Raw genomic sequence first — 22,431 nt, forward strand, 5'->3', positions numbered from 1 at the left:
CCACACAAGAGATTAATGTGCAAAGTTAAAGCACATGGGATTGGGGGTAGTGTGCTGACATGGATTGAGAACTGGTTGGCAGACAGGAAGCAAAGAGTAGGAGTAAATGGGTACTTTTCAAAATGGCAGGCAGTGACTAGTGGTGTACCGCAAGGTTCTGTGCTGGGGCCCCAGCTGTTTACATTGCACATTAATGATTTAGACGAAGGGATTAAATGTAGTATCTCCAAATTTGCGGATGATACTAAGTTGGGTGGCAGTGTGAGCTGCGAGGAGGATGCTATGAGGTTGCAGAGTGACTTGGATAGATTAGGTAAGTGGGCAAATGCATGGCAGATGAAGTATAATGTGGATAAATGTGAGGCTATCCACTTTGGTTGTAAAATTAGAGAGACAGACTATTATCTGAATGGTGACAGATTAGGAAAAGGGGAGGTGCAATGAGACCTGGGTGTCATGGTACATCAGTCATTGAAGGTTGGCATGCAGGTACAGCAGGCGGTGAAGAAGGCAAATGGCATGTTGGCCTTCATAGCGAGGGGATTTGAGTACAGGGGCAGGGAGGTGTTACTACAGTTGTACAGGGCCTTGGTGAGGCCACACCTGGAGTATTGTGTACAGTTTTGGTCTCCTAACTTGAGGAAGGACATTCTTGCTATTGAGGGAGTACAGCGAAGGTTCACCAGACTGATTCCCGGGATGGCGGAACTGACCTATCAAGAAAGACTGGATGAACTGGGCTTGTATTCACTGGAGTTCAGAAGAATGAGAGGGGATCTAATAGAAACGTTTAAAATTCTGACGGGTTTAGACAGGTTAGATGCAGGAAGAATGTTCCCAATGTTGGGGAAGTCCAGAACCAGGGGTCACAGTCTGAGGATAAGGGGTAAGCCATTTAGGACCGAGATGAGGAGAAACTTCTTCACCCAGAGAGTGGTGAACCTGTGGAATTCTCTACCACAGAAAGTTGTTGAGGCCAATTCACTAAATATATTCATAAAGAGTTAGATGTAGTCCTTACTACAAGGGGGATCAAGGGGTATGGCGAGAAAGCAGAAATGGGGTACTGAAGTTGCATGTTCAGCCATGAACTCATTGAATGGTGGTACAGGCTCGAAGGGCCGAATGGCCTACTCATGCACCTATTTTCTATGTTTCTATGTTTCTATGGTTGGATGGGCACTTAAAGTGCAGTAATCTGCAGGGTTACGGACCTAGAGCTGGTAATTGGGATTAGACTGGATGACCTTTTGTTGAACGGCGCAGATATAATGGTAAGTACTGCAGGGAATAGATTATGGCCAGGGTGATCTCCTGGACTAGTTTCAATCACCTGGATGGGTTGGAGAGGAATTTTCCCAGATTTTTTCTCCCTAAATTGGCCTGGATTTTTATCTGATTTTTGCCTCTCCCAAGAGATCACATGGCTCCGGTTCTGGTGGAGTGCAGAATGTTTCAGTTTAAGGGGTGTCGCAGTTGTGTGAGATGGACTGGTTGGGCTGGGTGCTCTTTGCCTTTCCGTCATTGTTCATAGGTTTATATGTAACATTAAGGGCTGCTGACTAAGGGCCATGTGGCTCTTTGTCGGCCGGTGCGGACACATTGGGCCGAAATGGCCTCCTTCTGCGCTGTAAATTTCTATGTTTCTATACACTAGCCCTAACTTTTTCAGCCATTTTTAGTGCGGGACTAGTGGGTAAGTACCCTAAGTTCACGCCGTTACAGTGATTTCAGTGCAGAGTCTATCGGCAAGGATTGCAATAGTGCATCCTGTGGCGGATCGGGGTATCTTTGACAGCAAATTCTGTATTTCCACGTTTAACTGCGCAGGTGCAGACGTCAGAAGTTGCTGTCAGATTTACCCTGTAATAACAGTGAGTGCTAATAGCTAATCTGGGCCATTCTAACAAAATGTTCACATGCTTTACACCATTTGTGCTGGCTTTGCAAATAGAAAGTGAGCTGAAAGGGGAATATAGTTGCCACTTTTTGTCAAGTCCGAGATGAAAAGAAGGAAGGCAAAAGTATAGATAAGGTTGACGTTCTCAGCCCTTCAATTGCAATGTTGCCGCACCCGCAAAAGCATCAGGGAGACGTAGCCTTGCTTAAAATTAAAAGGCTAGCCTTTACTACTAATTTTAATACATACCAATTCTTAGAAATCAGATGCTGGGAATTAAGCCCAGCAATCAAAAATACTGTCGGAAAGATTGATAAAGAAAATGAGAAAATATGCAAATATGGTAGCCTCCTTCTTTAAATAATCAATGCAGGGAGAAAAATGCAACCAAATATCTGTTTCCACTAAAACAAACACAACTTTTCAATGTATTTTTGGAACAGAAAAGTAGCTTTAAAAATCCCAATGCAACAGGGGAGACCACTGGCTTACTATTCACTCATTTTTTTACGGATGTGTGAAGCACCAAGGGTGGGGAAGAGCTTGCCAAAACAATAAAGGGGCAAAATTGCTCTCTGCCCCAAATGGGACGCACCTTTCGAATAAAATGATTATTCGGGAAATTGGGGTCTTTACATTTTTTATTTTGTCCAGGCGGTGTTTGGGGCGGCTGAGGGACGGAAGTGGGTTGGGAACAGGGCGGAAGGCGGGCGGTGTCATCAGAGTCGGCCGACAATTCAAATAAAATGGCGACGGAGCGCCCTCCCCTTTAAGGGCAGACGTGCCGCCCAGCAACTGGCAACTTCCCGCCGGGAAAAGCTGTTGGAGCACCGAGCTGTGCCACCTCCACTCTCGCGGGGCAATTTCCCTCGCGGGACAGAAAGGGATCGCCACTGGGTGGTAAAGGGTCAGCCACTCCCGACCCGGCGGCAATATCAGATGGGTCAGACCATCTGCCTGACCCTGGTCGGAAAAGTCTTACCACCCCATTATCGCGCTTCAACTTGCCCTTCATGAGGAGGCCAATGGTGGCCAGCAACACAGCCCACCTTTGTCCCATTTTTTTCTGCCACAAATTCTGGTGGCACAGTGTCGGCACCTTGTATTTGACTGATACACCTATATGTGCTCACCCCCCAGTAAGACCAGTTGCCATCAGTGGAGCCTTGATATTTTCTCATTAGGATATTTTTAAGCTACATCTTCAAATCATGAAGCGTAGCACTAAGTAGAAAAATTAAATGTTTTTTGAAAAATTAGACTTTTAGGGCTTGAAATTTATTATAACCGAGGAATGGGTGGTGTTTAGACTAAAAATGGTTAAGCACCACCATTTGAAAATGGTTTGGACTGCACGCAAAATTCGTCCTCACTCCTCATTAAAATGATTGCAGCCATGATTCTCGTCTAAAAACCAAGCTCACTGGTATTACACTGAAAAGATAGACCAAAATCGGGTGTAGTCTAAACGCAAGTAATGACTGCCACCAGCTTTTTTTCACAACTTAAAGGGAATGTTCATTGATGCTACAGCACCTCATTCTCAACATTGTTGGGTGTAAAGCTTCCTCAACAACCATTGGAAGGAGAAGGAGTACTTATTTACAAATCGCCACCCCAGGAAGAAAGTCCGGAGGTTTTCCAAGGAAGCTTTGGAGGCATTGGTTTTAGCGGTGGAAAGAAGGCAGGCAGTCCTGTAACCCCCTACTGGCAGGAGGCCCTCGCCACAAGTCTGCTAGACTATGTGGAGGCAGGTGAAACCACGTCACGGGCAGCACTGTAGTCCCCTGGTCTCACACCCAGTGCAGGAGGAAGTTTAACGAGTTCACATGGGTGGGACGGTTTCAACAAATGCTACATACCACTATCTGCACCACAAGCTTCACACACTGCTCAATGCACCACACCCCCCACCAACAATCTCTATCTAGCAACACTCACACCCACATCGCACAGCTTGCACACAATGACAAATGTTTAACTATGACAGGCACAAGGGTCATTCGTTAGTAGAATTCATGTGATGTCTGTGATATGTTTATAGATAAATTTATTAATGGTATTTGGAATATTTTGTGATGTTTGGAATATTTTGTGATCTCTCTCACTGCACCTTTGCACCCAGGAGGACGCTGCGATATGGTGTGAAACAGGGATGGTATGATGGGGATGTGGTGAGCAACATGGATCTGGGATTTCATTTGAATAACAGTCTGATGAGCGGTGCTCCTGCAATCCCTGCTGGAAAGGGCTGCACCCTCATGATGGCCAGGTTATGGAGCATGCAGCAGACCAACATGAAATGGGACACCCATTCTGGTGAGTACTGGAGGGCTTCTCCCGAGTGGTCAAGGCAGCAAAACTGTTGCTTCAATAAGCCGATGATCTGCTCGATGATGTTCCTGGTGGGAGCATGGCTCCCATTATATGGGTGTTGGGCTCGAGTGTTGAGGTTGCAGAGGGGAGTCATCACCCAGATGCAGAGTGGATAGCCCTCGTCACCGAGCAGCCACCCTCGAGCTTGACATGGTAGCTGGAAGAGTGCTGGCACATCGGTCTGATGCAGGATGAAGGCATCGTGGCTGCTGCCAGGATAGCGGGCATTGAAATTGAGCATTCGCTATGTGTGGTCATACACCAACTGCATATTAGGTGAGTGGCAGCCTTTGTGGTTATGGAAGATCTCAGGATTGTTATGCAGTGCCCGCAAACCCACATGGGTGTAGTCGATAGCACCCTGCACCATAGGGAGGCCCGTTATCCTGGCAAAACCAGATGCATGCTCGTCCTGCTTCTCTCTGGTGATTGGGAAGCCAATGTAGTCCCTTCTCCTGCTATAGAGAGCCTCAGTGACCTCCTGGATCCAGCAATGGATGGCATGTCAGATGTTAGCTATGTCTCCTGTGGAAAGATCCGCTGGCAAAGAAACTGAGGGTCACAGTGACCTTGACTGTCACTGGGAGAGCCGTGGTCGCCCTGATTTTAAGCTAAAGATCTTTCTGGTTGTAGGACGTGGCAGAGTTCTGTGACTATCTCCTTGGTGAAGCGAAGCCTCCTAATACACTGCTCCTCGCTTAATTGAAGGTAGTAGAAGTGATGTTGGAAGACCCTAGGTGGGTAAGGCCTCCTGTTAAGAGCCTTGATTTCTCTCCGCACACATGTTCCCGTCTTTCTTGCTATCTTTGCTCCCTCCGCTGTTGATCCTGGAGGGCGAGGTCAACTGCCAGTATGACCCCCATGACTTTTACCAAGTGTTGTAGTTCGAAGGGTTTCAAAAATAATGAGGAAGTTTTGTACTTGCCAGAACACTTCCTGATACCAAAAGAACTTTGCAATAGCAGGAAGTAGCACACAGCCACTCAAATTGCAAAACCCTGTCAGGTACAAGTGATAATCCCTTTAAATAGCATCATTGGTGCCGGCTTCCTGCTGCTGCATGCCACCTAAAGCTGTCATTGCTTTCTCCAATCGCTAAGTTTAATGGCTAAAATGCAGTTGGGAGATCGGGCATCAGGTAAGCGTTGCACATTCACTGACGTCATGATCTCCGTGATTGAGATGGCCCTGGCGATCTAGTTTACCTACAGCGCTACTGACAAGACTGATATGGCGTGCAGCACGGGAGCCAGCATCAAGTGGCATTAGAGGTCTCAGTGGTGTTTTAGCGCCATCTCGTGGCACTAACATGTGGCGCAAACCGTACAAATTTCTCCCCCATAGTGTTCAGCTTATATTGTAGAAATTTCAGGGCATTCAAACTAAACTGTCTGTTCCAAATCATATAGGTATCTCTTGAAGGTAGTTTACAAACTGTAACCTTGTGGTTAATTTATATTGTGCCTTTCACAACCTCAGTTAACAAAATACTTTTGAAGTTTAGTCTCTGTTGTAATGTAGGGACATTTGGGAGCCAATTTACATACAGTAAGGTTCCACAAACAGCAATGAGAAAACTGACCAGATAATCTATTTTAGTGATGTTGGTTGAGGGATAAATATTGACGAGGATACTGGGGAGGACTTCCTGCTCTTCTTCAAAAAGTGTCTTGAGATCTTTTACAACCACCTGAGATGACAGACAGGGTTTAACATCTCATGTGAAAAACCGGAGTGATTATTTGGCCGAACAAGTTTGAGTCATTTTACGCATGGGCACCTGTATGGGAACAGAGTTAAGCCCTCTGGGCTGAGCCTAAACATCGCCCCACCACCGGAGGAAAGCTGGTGGAGCCGATGTTCTGGCCATGCACGCGCCAAGCCAGAGCCTGTGGCTCTACCGTTTCTTCCCGGTAGCTAGCCATTTTTTGCCTGGAGAAGGTCAGATCGGATCCGGGAGAGGACGGGATCAGAGAGGGGAAAGAAAGGACAAGAACTTGTGGGAGAGGTCAGGAGCTTGGAACCTGGGGCGGGGGGGGGGGGGGGGGGGGGAGGGGTGGAAGAGGTCAGAAACGTGATGGGGAAGGTAGGTCAGGGACTCGCGGGGAGGGGGGGGCGAAGAAAAGGTCAACAGCACACAAGGAGAGAAGATCAGGAGCTCAGGGGAGCGAAGATCAGGAGCTTGGGGGAAGAGAGGGGAGGGGGCGGTTGGGAGGATGGCGGGGAAAGAGGTCAGGAACTTGGCGGGTGAGGGAAAGAGATCAGGAACTCGTGGGTGGGGGGGGGGTGGCGTGGTGGAGAAGCTGAGGAACTCCTGGGCAGGCGAGCAGGGAGAGAACAGTGGAGATAGGGAAGATATTGATCCAGTTGTAAAGGCGAGGGAAGGGGAAATGAGAGTAAGAACATGATCCAGATGGGAAGAAGGATTGCGTTTCCCCCCCTCTGTTCAACGTGGATCATGTTCTTCCAACCTCAACCTCAACCCCATCCCGTTCACCTCTGCACCACATTCTCCCTCTCGTTCACCCTATGCCTGGAGCTTTGATTTCTCATAAAGTCCAACGCATGTGTGGCAAGTGACACCATTGGGCTTAATAAATTACAGAAGTCATGACTGACACTATTCTCTTCAAATCCAATAAACTGGTTAACATTCCGTGACCCATACACAATGCCCCAATCACCAGAGCTCTCACTCAGTATTGCGTTTGACAGAATGATTCATGACAGTATGGGTACTTCTGATTTTAGGTTGACCTGTGATGTCATCCTACGCATGAGCCAGGCAACTCAATTATGTAATTCTATGTGCAAGCTAAAGTTCTACCATTCTGCTAGTGTTATATAGTGATAGACCTGTACCCATCAGTACTGTACCCCAGTGTTATATAGTGACAGACGTGTACCCACCTAGTGCAATGCCATCGCCCTTACCTGTTCTCGTTGAATGACATGTTCCTCACAAATTATGTAAAATAGTCAATGCTGTGGAGTGGTCAAATTCAACCTCAGAGAAATGGCTACAGCACCCCACATGATCTTACATCACCCGTTCATGGAGTCACATTGACCTTAGCATTGGTGAACAGCTCAACAATGTGCAGGTGTTGCTGATGGCACCATTGCAGATTCCCACTATCATTCTGCTGATTCAAAAACAAAATAGTGCAGATACTGAAAATCTGATATAAACTGTTGGAAACACTCAGCAAATCAGGCAGCATTTATGGAAAGAGAAGCAGGGTTAACGTTTCACGTTCTGATAAAAGGTCATTGACCAGAACTGTTTACTCTGCTTCTCTCTCCAGATGCTGCCCGACTTGCTGAGCATTTCCAGCATTTTATGTAATATAACTCTACTGATGATTGGAAGGAGAACATAAGAACATAAGAAATAGGAGCAGGAGTAGGCCATACAGCCCCTCGAGCCTGCTCCACCATTTAATACGATCATGGCTGATCCGATCATGGACTCAGGTCCACTTCCCTGCCCGCTCTCCATAACCCCTTAATCCCCTTATCGTTTAAGAAACTGTCTATTTCTGTCTTAAATTTATTCAATGTCCCAGCTTCCACAGCTCTCTGAGGCAGCGAATACCACAGATCCACAACCCTCAGAAGAAATTTCTCCTCATCTCAGTTTTAAATGGGCAGCCACTTATTCTAAGATCATGCCCTTTAGTTCTAGTCTCCCCTATCAGTGGAAACATCCTCTCTGCATCCACCCTGTCAAACTCCCTCATAATCTTATACGCTTTGATAAGATCACCTCTCATTCTTCTGAATTCCAATGAGTACAGGCCCAACCTACTCAACCTTTCCTCATAAGTCAACCCCCTCATCTCCAGAATCAACCTTGTGTACCTTCTCTGAACTGCCTCCAAAACAGGTATATCCTTTCGTAAATATGGAAACCAAAACTGCACGCAGTATTCCAGGTGTGGCCTCACCAATACCCTGTACAACTGTAGCAAGATTTCCCTGCTTTTATATTCCATCCCCTTGGCAATAAAGGCCAAGATTCCATTGGCCTTCCTGATCACGCGCTGTACCTGCATACTATCCTTTTGTGTTTCATGCACAAGTACCCCCAGGTCCTGCTGTCTTGCAGCACTTTGCAATCTTTCTCCATTTAAATAATAACTTGCTCTTTGATTTTTTTCTGCCAAAGTGCATGACCTCACACTTTCCAACATTATACTCCATCTGCCAAATTTTTGCCCACTCACTTAGCCTGTCTATGCCCTTTTGCAAATTTTTTGCATCCTCCTCACACATTGCTTTTCCTCCCATCTTTGTATCATCAGCAAACTTGGCTACGTTACACTCAGTCCCTTCCTCCAAGTCAATATAGATTCGACTCTGGAGACTCAGGATACTGGGAACCTTAAGACCCACGCAAGCACTGGATAATGCAGACGGACTACGAGAGATATAGCACACGCAGGAAAGACACAACTACATGAGATGGGGCTTTGTTTAATTTAACTGACGAAATATGCATCCCAGCAGCCAAGGACTGGAGCAAGGACAGAACTTATTTTAACGCATGGCTATGTATAGTGTATTAAGTAAGGTTGTAATGCAGCAGGCTGCCGATGCCAAGGGCACCAGTAGATTCCGAAGACAGGAGCAAGTTCATAGGACCAAAAGGGGAAGGGCGCAGAAATCCAACTGGATGGAATTTCAGTTCTAGAAGCTCATGCCTGGGCGGACCAAGCTGCAAAACAAGCAGCCAAATCCACCCCGCAAGAAACAGAAGGGTGGGAACAGAATGGAGCAAAAAGGGGGGTGGGACCCCAGGATTTTAGGAAAACTGGCCAATGGGATAAAATGAAGACCAAGGGAGGTCTCTGGAATATAAGGTGTATGTCCTGAAGCGTGACACGGTAACAACACGGAGAAGCCGGTATTGATCATGCGCAGTGCAAACAAGAAGGAATACAACCTAAAAAGGGGGCAGATGGAGTGTGGAGGAATGATGACAATAAAGGTCCGGCTGGGACACTAAACACGCCCAAAGGGACCCTGGGAAGCCCTACCACTGCCCCGACAACCACCCTGGGGACAACAACTCTTCCCAGCATGACCACGCAAGTCCTCCCATAAGCCCGTCCATAAAAACTGGAGCCAAAGGGGGGCTAGTAATGAAAGAATCTAAAGAAAGGATATAATCTAATGGATATCATTCTTCCTAGCTTCTGTGGGAATAAAACTACCAGAACCTGACACAACGGATCCTCGAAGGCCCGGAATTCACTACCCTGAGATTTAATGTCAGAAAGGGAACAGGACAGGGTCGAACAAAAAGGGGAATACTGGAAACACTAGGCACGGGTTATGCGGCAGGCGTTACGATGATGAATTCCATAGACCTGTAAGCAATATACGACCGGGTTAACAACTTAATGGTGTAGTCTTGAGGGGTTTACTGGAGAGGAACTTGGATAACCAAGCCCTACAAGCACGGTTGGGAGATGGCGCGGAAGGGGAACTGTTACAAGTGGCCCATACATTACAGAAGCATGCCAAGGCAAATTTGATCCAGGCAATGGAGAACGACATAAGTAAACGATTACAAGCTAAGATAGTTTGCTCCGGGTATGGGGCCTGGATTAAGTGAAGTACAACATAACTTGGAGCAACTCCAGAATGGGTACATACCAGATTGGATCCCGAACAGCATACTTAACAATTGGACTCTAGGTAAAAAAATGAATGACACATGCGAGGTACGAAGGAATAGTTACGCACGGGTGCCAAAATTCAGATGTATTACTGGGCGGGTGAATATGATCGGATTTGTGTTGTTCATACCACAGTATGATGTAACAAAGGGAGACCCCTTATATCAGATCGATAATATCAATGAAGTAAGAAACCAAACTCGGTTGCGTTACCATCAGCCTGCCAGACGGGTGATTAAAATTAACAATAGTACCAAAGGCATTGACATAACCGACTGCTATAAAATTAACCAAGTGGTTTTATGTCGAGGTACGCCACGAATGACGAATGATGATTGCAGATTCCATCAAACATACGGATGCATGCTAAGTATCACTCCTCTCGAACACGATTCCGAAACAATCGCTGCTCCACAAGGGAATGGAGATTTGGTGCATGAGCACAGGAGCAGCCAACCTGACGATTAAGACCAGGGGAGGAGTCACCCCCTGTGTCATCACCAACCCTAACTTCTGTTTCAGGCCCATGGGAAAAATAAACATAAATGGATACAACATACATCATCGGCATTTAGGGTTAGGGAAATCATCCACGGAATGGTCACGGATACCTTCCGAGAGGGGTACAAGGAGGCGGTATGGGAACCGCAAGGCACCAGAATTAAATGAGGAACAATTACGTTTGGTGCAAGGAATCCAGAATCAAAGACGACAGTATATCCAGCTGATGGAAAAAGTAGACAACCTACAGAGAGCCACTAACACGATGCTGGCTGATCAGCTCTGGTACTCAAAGCTGTGGGACATTGGACTTGATATTCAAATTCACCCATGGATAAGAATAATATTACATGTACTTGTAGTAATACAGGGCCTGGTTCTGATCGTCATGACGGGATTAACATGTGCACGAATTAAACAGGTCAAACGATACGTCAGGCCACGCACTATGATTAAGGCTATAAGGGATGGAAATTTAGGCAGTCCTACAGGAAGGACTTACCTTATATAACTCTGCGGGAAAGGTCTCAGGAGGTCCCGAAGCTTGGGAGATGGCCACCCAGGTGAACGGACCTATCTGGAACTTGCCTACAGGGAGATAGTTATCGGGAAATATGGCCAGCTTGGCGTATAGCCAAGGGCCAAAAGGGGGAAATTGTAAGAGAAAAATTTGGCATTAGGGGTACCAGCGGGACAAGGGTTAAAGTGCTGGTTCCTGCACCGAGCCATAAGGAAGTAAAAGGCCTCTCTTCGGCCTTGTACCAAGGCTCCAGAAGTTATCAATTCAATAATATTCCGACAGGATACGATGTGAGAACCTGAACAGAAATTGATAAGACCTTGCGAAGAGGCTCGAGGCGGACTCACGGGCACCAAGGAGAATCAACAAATTCTGACCTAATGAAGTCATTCTAGTCACGGCTAAGGTGGTCATGAGGGTCTTGGCCTGTCAATCCAAAGTAGCACTAATAAGGTAGTCCAATTAGAGAAGTAGCATTGATAAGGTAGTCCAATTAGAGATCTAGGGAGGTCTTACCAGGGAACGGAGGGGTTTTTGAAATGTATAAAAGTTGTATGATTGTGCTGTTCGGGGAGCATCTCCACTCACAGGCGGCTGTGATGAGAGGTGTTCCCGGACGTTCGTAATAAACGATCGTTATACCTTGCTATCCGTCTCTGTCTGCTAACTCCAGGGGCTGTTACGCGGGTTGGGGCGAGCGTCGACCCTCTATATCAGGGGGCCCGCTCGTGGGAGGAGAAGCCTTCCCATTTTCCCCTTATACCCCCAACCCCGTGAACTTTTATCTTGAGCAGTAACCTTTTATGTGGCACCTTGTCAAATGCCTTCTAGAAGTCGAAATGCACCACATCCACTGGTTCCTCTTTATCCACGCTGTTCGTTACATCCTCAAAGAATTCTAGCAAATTTATCAAACATGACTTCCCCTTCATAAGTCCATGCTGACTCTGCCTGACCAAATTTTGCTTTCGACAGGGGAGGTTGACAGGACAGGCTGTACATGGCCACGTGATAATTATCTTGCTTTTTTAATGATCCTCCACATTAACTGGAGCAGCTTGACTTGGGGAACCTGCCTGTGACAATGACGGGATCAAATTACACATTACAGAGACTATCAATTACTCTCCAGCAGGCAGGATCAAATTACACATTCCAGACAAACTGTTGGGCGAGTCTTGTACTCCAAGGGGACCAATCAGAATCTGGTCTAACACACTTGTCGTGCAAATAAATGCAGCCATGAAAAACAACCCCTTCAACAGTGCAGTACCCACTCAGTACTGCACTAAAGTGTCAGTTTGCATTATGTGTTCAAGTTTCTGGAGTGGGGCTTGAACCCTTAGCCATGCATTTGTAACCTCCAACTTGATTATCCATTCTCCTGGCTCACCTCCCACCTTCCACCCTCCACAAAGGTGAGCTCTTCGAAAACTCTGCTGCCCGTATCCTAACTTGCACCAAGTCCCATTCACTCATCACCTCTGTGCTCACTGACCTATATTGGCTCTCATTTTTAAAAATTCTCATCCTTGCATTCAAATCCCTTCATGGCCTCACCCCTCCCGATCTCTGTAACTCCTCCAGCACTAGAACCATCTGAGAACTTAGCATTCTTCCAATTCTAGCCACCTGTACATCCCCAATTTCCTTCGCCCCATCATTGGTGGACATGACTGTCTAAGCTGGATCATTGAATATAGTTAAAGTGGAGACAGACAGATTTTTGAATGATAAGGGAGTCAAGGGTTATGGAGAGTGGGCAGGGAAGTGGATTTGAGGCCATGATCAGATCAGCCATGATCTTATTGAATGGTGGAGCAGGCTCGAGTGGCCAAATGGCCTACTCCTATTTCTTATGTTCTTATGTAAGCTGGAGACCTTGGAATTCCTTCCCTCGACGTCTCCATCCCTCTCTCCTCCTCAACGCATTCTTTAAAACCCACCTCTTTGACCAAACTTTTGGTCATATCAAAACAACCGATGATCGAAACCATGATGACTACTTTATCTTTCTGCATCCTTCTGTTGTAATGAAGACGATCCTGAGGAGACCTACTGAGAGCGCTCACATTTATATGCACAAGATATAAAACCAATCTAAGATAACACTTGAATGCAGAGCGGGAGTGATGCACTGTCGGAGGTGCCGTACTTCGGATGAGACCTTAAACCGATGCCCCATCTCCCCTCTGGGATGGATGTAAAAGAATCCATGACACTGTTCGAAGAAGAGTAGGGGAGCTATCCCAGTGTCCTGGCCAATATTTATCCCTCAACCAACATGAAGGAATGAAATTCGTAATACTTGTAAAAGTAAATTTTCAGTGCCAGAGAGGTTGTATGGCAGTAATTAAGGCTTTTCACGCCATTAAAAAGGATACTCAGAATGAAATGGCCAAGCCTTAACTTTCTATGGCGCGTTTAGTCTGTATTTACTATGCATGTACAGGAACTTCACGCCGTTTAAAACGTTTGAATGGGGAGCCAGACAGCAAGATGCATTTTCCCGCAGCTTACGGAGAAGCGGTGCATCTCGCCAACAAACTTCTTGATCTTGGCATTTAACTGCACCTTCTGAGCTCGCCTGAGGTTGCTGTCCGATTTGCGCATAAATAATGTTCAGCGCCGTTAGCCTCACCGTTATTTTTACAGTAAATTCTGGCCCATCGTTCGTGCGCCGTAGTGGCGCAACAACATAGACACTGAAGACCAAGTGTAGCGGAGTTAGTCAGGTTTTGAAATGTTTAAAATGGAAATGAACGAGCAATAGATTTATCTTCTTCAGGCACTGCTTCCTGAGCCAACTGAATCCGTATTATGGCAACCTCGGAAATAAACTGTTAGTCATACACACACCAGCCAACGTTAGAGTAACCACATCCTAAAGGGGGTGGGTCCCTTTGTAAAAGGAGTTTTCAGTGAGGCCAATTCCAGGAACAACCAGCTGTAAAAAAAAATCCTGTAAAGACACGGCGGCAAAGTGACATCTCAGCGGATATAACTAGTCGCTTAACCTCGACTTGCAGATTTCCAATTTGAATTCTTGAGTTTAAAAAGCAAAACCAAATGGAATCGAACATTAAACCCGGGAGGAATATGATATCGCGCCATCCTCTTTGTATAAAGCTACTTGCAGCGACTTATAAGACACCAAAGTCTGGAGGCACCGCCCCATTAAACAGTCGCGGCACAAGTCATCTTAAACATGCTCTCAAAGGCTTAATTCTCGGTCATTTATGAACAGTGACAATCTTTTTTAAATAAAATCAATCATTCTTCTCCAAATCAATCTCTTCGAATGGCAATGCTTCTTTTAATATACAAGTGCTGACTATGAAGTAATGTCAAGAAACGTTAGGACACGTTACTGTATAACACGAGGGTTCTGCTCAAACACCAAGGCGTGTGTCAACAGCCCCAACAGCTCTCGTCGCCACAGGGCATTGATTTGTGAGCGCTGCATCTGACCTAGTGCAGATGTGTTCGTTCAATCTTCCTTCTTAGTCCTAACACTGTGCACCCTTTCCGCTTGCACTTGTTTTTACCAGATGCGTAACTATTGTTTAATCAATCTAGTCGCAAAGCAAAAACGGGGAACCTTACAAATTCATATTGCGCCAACATTAAAATAACTTCACTTGGGTTAAAAAAGCATTTCTGATGGCAGCAGATGGACACAGAGAATAGTAAACGGGGCAACGCCGAGTTAACACGCTTATAGTAAACCCTGAAACCGGGTAAGAAACAACCAGGTGTGGGATTGGAGGTCTTTCGTGCATGGGGCGGGGGGGTAAGGTGGGCCGAATAGCCCTCCTCAACAGCTTGCAATTTGTTGAAACTGTCATCTTATATTTCCTTGTCATTTACTTTCGGTATGTGAGAGGATGTTACCATGCTCAATAAGGGATCATTACAGATGCAGAGTGGCCTATAGTCAAAATTATGTTATTAGGGTACTGAAAAAGCAAAAATAAAAATATGTATTACTTATGTGGAATGCCAAAGGAAATGGCAGAGATTGCCAACAGTCCATAATGTCCAGCCATCTGCAGCGGTTCCGCGCCCGGTCTGGAGTCTTCCCAGAGCGTTTCCCCGGAAGGTTTTTTTTGTGTGTTTTTCAGTTTTACACCCAGTTCGTCCGATCCTTATTGCGTAACGTGCATTTAAAACATTAAATATGTATAACTCAGTCACACAAAGATTGGACAACGTTATGACAGCCTGTGACCCTTTGCACATCCCAAGGCGCGGTATCGGCATTCATTGAGAGTATTGCTGGCTTTTGCAAAAAAAAAACAAATAAATGGCTCCAGCTGGGAAGGAACAGGTGAGTTTCACAGGGGGAAAGGAAATAAAGGCGGGTGATAGTGCTTACCGTGTGCATGGATCGCTGTGTGCGGTGCTGCTGCGATCTCGCCCTGGTTTAACACAAGCCTGGAGCCAGCAGGTCTGAGAAGGAGCGATCGCCACTGGTGAGGCTGCTGCTACCGCCCCGGTTCCTCCTCCCGCAGCGCAGGCGCCGCTTTCTCAGTCTCTCACTCACACCAACCAGTCTCCGCCAAGCAGCATTCAAATAACTCACACACACACTTAGATTTTGCGAGCACGCCGGCAGTCGTTTGTTCTGGGACTTGTAGTCTTTGCAAACCAGATCTAGTACAATTCTCTAGTGTGCTAGTAATACGCGGTGAGATGAGGAACCTCGTTTGTGAAGAATTTCGCTGCAATAAATTTATATTGTTTAAATAGATTTTAAAAACTTCACTTTAAAAATTAAATCCTGTACACCTGTCGTCTTCAATGTTTTGCGATGACATTAGAATGCGGTGGGGACGATCATATAGAGTGCTTACAAAACATATATATGGTAAATTTTACCACACACTTGTACTTTGAGCAAAAACGTACTATATGGGAGATTATTGCATTTTTATGTGGGGTTCAAACAGTGATAAATAATCACAGGCCATGAAGAAACCACAACAATCGAACCACTTATGACGGGATGGATTGCATTGACATGAGGAAAAGCCCACCATGTGAACGCCATACATTTCAACCAAGTTTTATTACCACTACAAGGGGGATCATAAATGATAAATTTAGATGTACACAGTCCTTCCAGCAGTGCCACACCCCATACAGTGGTGATGTAGTTCGCCTATTCTCATTGAACATAATACAAAAATAGTGTATTCTGGTTAATGTATTCTGGTTAAGTTAAACACGTTTTTAAAACTTTACAATTGAAACATTTTTTAATAAAAAATATTAAACATTTTGGGGTTATTCATATTCAGTAGACCAACCAGAAAGTATCTCAACAAAAACTACCCCAATAGTCACTCTCCTTTTCATAAAGCACCATCTCCTTTTAACCCCTCCCCAATTCACAGAAGGATCCGCCCCCAGTTCACAGATACTCTCCCTACCAACCTTCCAGTTTACAGAGACATTCTTGCCCTCTCAATTACTTCCACCAATTTACAAACATCAAAGGTGGATTAACACATGACCTTGAACTATGGATCAGTTTCATTTAAGCACAATATATTGTGATATAATTTGCTTTATTATGAATGCAGTGTGTACAGCTACGGGCTTATTCCTTCATGCATTTTACTATATATTTGTGTTTTACTGGATTGGGGGTGGAGTGGGGGTAGGGGTGGTGGCTGTGCAGGGAATGTAGAGGGGCATTGATTGTTCTTGGCAACCAAGAATTCTTAATACGGCTCTGATAAAGGTATTCTCCTTTTCTAATCGCCTCCCAGTTCACAAGTCACTCTCTACTGTAGCTGAGTCAGAAAGTTGTGGGTTCAAGTCCCACCCCAGAGACTTGAGCACAAAAATCTAGGCTGACAGTCTAGTGCAGTACTGAGGGAGTGCTGCACTGTTGGAGGTGCCGTCTTTCGGATGAGATGTTAAATCATGCTCTCCCAGGTGGATGTAAAGATTCCATCGCAATATTTTGAAGAGCAGTGGAGTTCTTCGCGGTGTCCTGAACAATATTTTTCCTTCAATCAACATCACTAAAACAGATTATCAGGTCATTGTCATATTGCTGTTTGTGGGAGCTTGCTATGCACAAATTGGCAGCTGTATTTCCTAAATTACAACATTGACTATATTTCAAAAGTACTTCATTGATTGTTAAGTGTTTTGAGACATCCTGAGGTCGTTAAAGGTGCTAAATAAATGCAAGTATTTCTTTTACCTCAAACCCAGTTCACATTAATGCCCTCTCACTCTTTCCATCGGGTTAGAGACAATCTCCTTCTCAAACTCCCCAAGATCACAAAGGTACTTTCCTCTTCCAACCCCCTTGCAGTTCACAGAGCCATTCTGTTATAAAATCATAGAAATGACAGCACAGGAGGAGGCCATTCCAGCCATCACACCTATTCTGGTGCCAGCTCTTTGACTGGAGCTAACTACTCTAATCTCCTGTCCTTGTCTTTTTCCATATTATTTTATATCCATCATTTTCAAATATTTCCTGAATTGTTTTTCTAGTGATGCCCTTCAGTCCATGATAAAGGTATCCCTCTTGATGGATTTTCTAACTAATGAAATTGTTCACTGTTTACACTCTCAAAATCTTTCATTCTTTTGAAAACCGCTATTAGAACTCCTCCCCAGTTCATAGAAGCATCCTTCTCCTTCCAATCTTATCACCCAATTCACAGAGGAAATATGCCTCCTTGATGTGCTTTCTCATCCCATCCTTAAAAAAGTCCACTCTTGATCTCTCTGTCCTTGCAAACTATCTCCAACTTCCCTTTCCTCATCAAAGTCCTTGAACATGTTGTCGCCTCCCAAATCCATCTTTACCACAACTCCATTATTTGAACTTGTCCAATCATGTTTCCACCCCTGCCACAGCACTAAAACTGCCCTAATCAAAGTCACAATTGACATCTTATCTGATTGTGACCATCCCGCCTCATCCTTCTTGACCTGTCTGCAGACTTTAACATGGTTGACTACACCATTCTCCTCCAAAGCCTCTCCTCCATTGTTCAGCTGATTGAGACTGCCTTTACCTGGGTCCATTCTTATCTATCCAGTCATAGCCAGAGAATCTCCTGCAATGGCTTCTCTTCTCACTCCCACAACATTACCTCTGGTGTCCCCCTAGGATCTATCCTTGGCCTCCTCCTATTTATTATCTACATGCTGCCCCAAGGTGCCATCATCTGAAAACACAATGCCGGGTTCCTGACGGTTCCCACTCTACCTCGCCACCACCTCTCAATCCCTCCACTACCTCCATTACCAGGCCGCTAGTCCAACATCCAGTACCGGGTGAGCAGAAATGTCCTCCAATTAAACATTGGGAAGACCAAAGCCATTATCTTTGGCTCCTGGCACAAACTCCATTCTCTAGTCAACAATTGTGCCGGCTGTGCTACTGACGATAGGAACAAATAATTGTTTTTTCAAGACATTTGCAGAATGTCTTCCATGGTGACTGCAGTCATCCTAGTGCTTTCTGGGCAGAAGCATAATGCATAGAAGGTGTACAGTCAATTGAGGATATTGAAGAGACAGGCATTATCAAGTGAAAAATTGCACAGGACACAGACTACTTGTCCATCATTATCTAAGAAGTATACAAAGAGAATAAGACTAACCAAGATGGTAACTGCTGTCTCCAAGTTTGGAAAATGTCTCACTGACTCCTGGCTGAGCTTGGTTTCCTTACTCTTATTTGTTAAAAGCCTCGAGATGTTTCTTATCTTAAAGGTACTATATAAATGCAAGTGCTTAGTGTTGCTGCTCCTGTGATTTTAATGTTGTTGGATATTTCCAGACAACTGGAGGAAACTATAGTGGACCTTCTTAAGACAACTGGCCCCCTACTGGAGATGATGCTTGCACTATTCTGGAGGATTGGTACGTTCATGTATTTCTCTAAAAGTACAGTTAAAGTTGTCCATACAACAAACATTATACACCCTTGCAGACATTTCCAGACAGCTGGCTGCTGGTGACTGTACCCATACACAGATTCATATGCCATTAATCAATCCAGTGTTGTATATCAACTATCGGGCAAATATCAGTGTCAATGAAGGTCACTACAGTCCACAACGTTTGTGCACCAGGGCACCCAAATGGAACATCTCAGGAGTTATCTGCTTGCCATGTACTGCTCTATTAAAGAGGTAACTGAAGCCCTGCACTCTGCTACACACAACTCAGCAGGATCTAGCAGCAGTTGCAGCTACAAAGGCAACAACAATTTCCAAATTGCTGGTTCCTTTAGCTACACAGAATGATAGATTGTACATAGTTAGACATTTGTGCACCCACTATAAATCCTATGGCATGCTTAAATACAAGAAGTATGATTTCATCAACCTCGAAATAGCATGCATCTGCCTCAAGAAAATAATGCAAATGTGATACAACTCTTTGAAGGAAAAGCAAGGTGAGACAACTGATTTCTTGGTGATATGAACTACGTAATATAACCATGGCTGAGATCTCTGTACAACCCCATACCCCAGCAGAGAATAGATTGAACAAAGCATTTGTGCCTTGACTGAGCTGAAAATTGGGAAGCCAAAAAAATAAGTTTTCGATGCTTAGGTCAGTCAAGGGGTACCTTACAATATTTCTCAGGAAAGAACTCCAAAATTCTAACATTATTAATGCGTGGAACAGGTGCAAGCTATGGGAGACTGGGAAAAGATTGCGTATAGCAGCCACCAGCAGCAGGCCAGCCACTGCAGGTAGGAGGCTAGTGCATCAAGGTGTCAGTGGCCACATTTTTCACTGAGCTTTGCAACTGGATATTATTATTTTCTTTTGGACATATTTACAATCACAGAACTGATATTTGCCATTAGTTTAGTTTTTGCTGTGCACTGCATGTTTTCTTTGCTTTTCTTCTGTACAACAGTTGTCTTATTTTCTGTGCATTAAACGAATGGCTAACTACAAGATATTATTACAAATATATTAATCTTAAGTTTTGCAATGTTACATGTTTATTGCATTTGCTCCCTCATTTTTCTGTTATGTGTTGTGAACCTCTCAGTGATGATAATGGATGTGCCTTACTATTAAGTGCCCCCCTAAATGAAGGAGTAGCACTGGTAGATGGCTGCATAGTCAACTACAGAGTTTCAGGGGGTACCAGTATTGGTGACTAACACTACCTGGACCTGTATTAGTCCCAAGACTTTTTTTATTGTCGTGGATGTTGGAAATATAGTGCAAATCTGGGTGTTGGAGTTCTCCACACAACCCCAACCATCTTCTAATTTCATGTAAAAAGAGGGAAGACTTCTTAATAGTGACCTGATGCTCTATTTTCAATTGAAAACAGATAACTAAGGTCTCTGTCCCAGTACAACTTAGTAGGGCAGACAGACTGCTGGTCCTTCACCGTGTATCAGCTGATTCGGCATTAACCACCAACACCACAGTGTATTCTTTCCTCACCATTACCCTTTGCTTCATTCTCTGGATCACTGTCTGTGCAATTGTACTGGTACCTGTGCCAAATAGTGGTGCCAATTGTTGTTCAGTTGTGTGCTGATTTTTGGATTTAGCTGGTGGTTCACTGCGTTCTCCTTGTTCTGTGAAGACAGCAGATGGAACATTATAAGTATATTAACATACAAATACTGCACTCTCATGTGCTCTATTATGAGGTCCATTGGTTTACTGTGACTGAATAATTCAGATTCTGTTTCCATTACATAGGATTCTAAGAATTCTACCAGCGTTTTGTGAATTGCCTCTGCAATTTAGCCCATTTACAATTGTGCCACTTTAAAATTTCTACTGTGCTTTTGGAGATCTAATTCCAGGAATTTATTTTTCTGGCTTTGCTTATTAGCCATTAATGCACAGTGTGTTTGGGCACATTGATGCAACATATTATGAGAATAATAGATTATCAGAATAATAGATTACTTAACATTAGGGCTATCCTAACTTCTAACCTTAACAGTTCCAATACCTTCTAAATGCTTAAACAATTCAACTATTGCTTCTTTCTGGGATGCTAATTCCTTCAGGTCTGCAGATCCACCACCTGATGCATCCTGTGCCCTTTTATTATGTATTCGTTTTTCCTTTACTTTGCAGCAAGTGAATTGGGCTGTTGAAATGGTTTCTTGCTCAATGTGGCATGTATAATGTTATTTGCATAACCCTACCATATTTTTGCAATAGTCTTGCTAACATTTTGCTGTGTCAGTACAATGTAAATTTGCACACATTTTTGTACAACTATAACTTTTTCTTATGTTCAAATATATCCTGCACTTATAATTTACTATTATATTAATAATTTACCTTTAGTCATACACCTGCTTTTGGATTTGTGACCTTTTTCATGATGGCAAGTTGGCCTCCCTCACCATAAAATGTGTTTATCTCACTACCACATTTTTCCAGCATTTTGGGGCCTCATCGTTAATCTGGCCTTTTCACTGCTGCTATTGAGCCATTTTTGCCAGGAATTGCCTGAGGCTTTACCTGAAAGAGAGTGCTGGCTCTTTTCATGCGTTGCTGCTCAAAGGCACTCCCTGCTGGCTCTCGGTCTTTTGGCTAAGATCAACATAAGAACATAAGAACATAAGAATTAGGAACAGGAGTAGGCCATCTAGCCCCTCGAGCCTGCTCCGCCATTCAATAAGATCATGGCTGATCTGGCCGTGGACTCAGCTCCACTTACCCACCCGCTCCCCATAACCCTTAATTCCCTTATTGGTTAAAAATCTATCTATCTGTGTTGATTCGGCATTCATATGCTAATTGACCAATTGCAGAAACTTATCTTTCCAGTTTGGCTGGGTCTGGGCTTTTGGCTCGGGCCAGGCTGGGAGTAGAAGAAAATCAGCATGTCGACCAAGCATTGGGCGGGCCCGGAGGCCCACCAAGGTGCCGGACTGGCACCAAAAAAGATTGAAGGCTTCGGCCAAAATACACACCGAAAGGAGGAATCTGCAACCCGGATGACGGCCAACCGAGCGGCGAACCAGGGTGTCCGAGTGACGGTAAAGAAAGTGGAAGGACAGACAACGATCAACCGGGACCTCTTCATGAAGAAAATCCTGCTGGGAACATGTGGCATGAAAGTCGCCGATGTCTTCGCCTTGCAGGACCTCCCGAAGAGAAGTTACTTTGATGTAACCTTCAGAACCGTCACCCTATGCCTGAAGTTCCTGAAGGGATTGAAGGAGGCGAGTGAACCACTGCGATCAGTGTTGACTTGGGAACCACTTTTCACCCTCCCGTCGCAGAGAAGATGCACTATCACAGTGCAGATGTACAACCCCACATCCCGGTCATTGATGTGCTGACATTCCTCGGCAGGTATGTCGATGGGGCAGGAAACAGCAGCGACCTGAAAGACCTCCACGGGATTTGGACCAGCAAGCGCCAGATCCAGGTCACCATGAAAGTGGACGCCAGCGGAA

The 22,431-nt window shown here is 44.8% G+C and overlaps 1 protein-coding gene across 5 annotated transcripts in view; it reads right to left on the reverse strand.

Moving 5' to 3' along the window:
* LOC139281467 (fatty acyl-CoA reductase 1) overlaps positions 1 to 15,428 on the reverse strand; it is a 271,288-nt gene extending 255,860 nt beyond the window's left edge. For 2 of the 5 annotated variants that reach the window (XM_070901634.1, XM_070901636.1), the window contains exon 1: positions 15,363 to 15,427. Coding sequence is in view for 1 of the 5 variants with exons in the window: in XM_070901633.1 (XP_070757734.1) it covers positions 15,363 to 15,371 (9 nt within the window). In the remaining 4 variants the exon portion in view is untranslated. Of the gene's footprint in view, positions 1 to 15,362 lie in introns of all 5 variants that reach the window. The other 3 variants (XM_070901633.1, XM_070901637.1, XM_070901631.1) reach the window with 3 other exon arrangements.
* Between the last annotated feature and the right edge of the window lie 7,003 nt (positions 15,429 to 22,431).

The sequence above is a fragment of the Pristiophorus japonicus genome, chromosome 15 (assembly GCF_044704955.1).
Source record: "Pristiophorus japonicus isolate sPriJap1 chromosome 15, sPriJap1.hap1, whole genome shotgun sequence".
Lineage (NCBI taxonomy): Eukaryota > Metazoa > Chordata > Chondrichthyes > Pristiophoridae > Pristiophorus > Pristiophorus japonicus.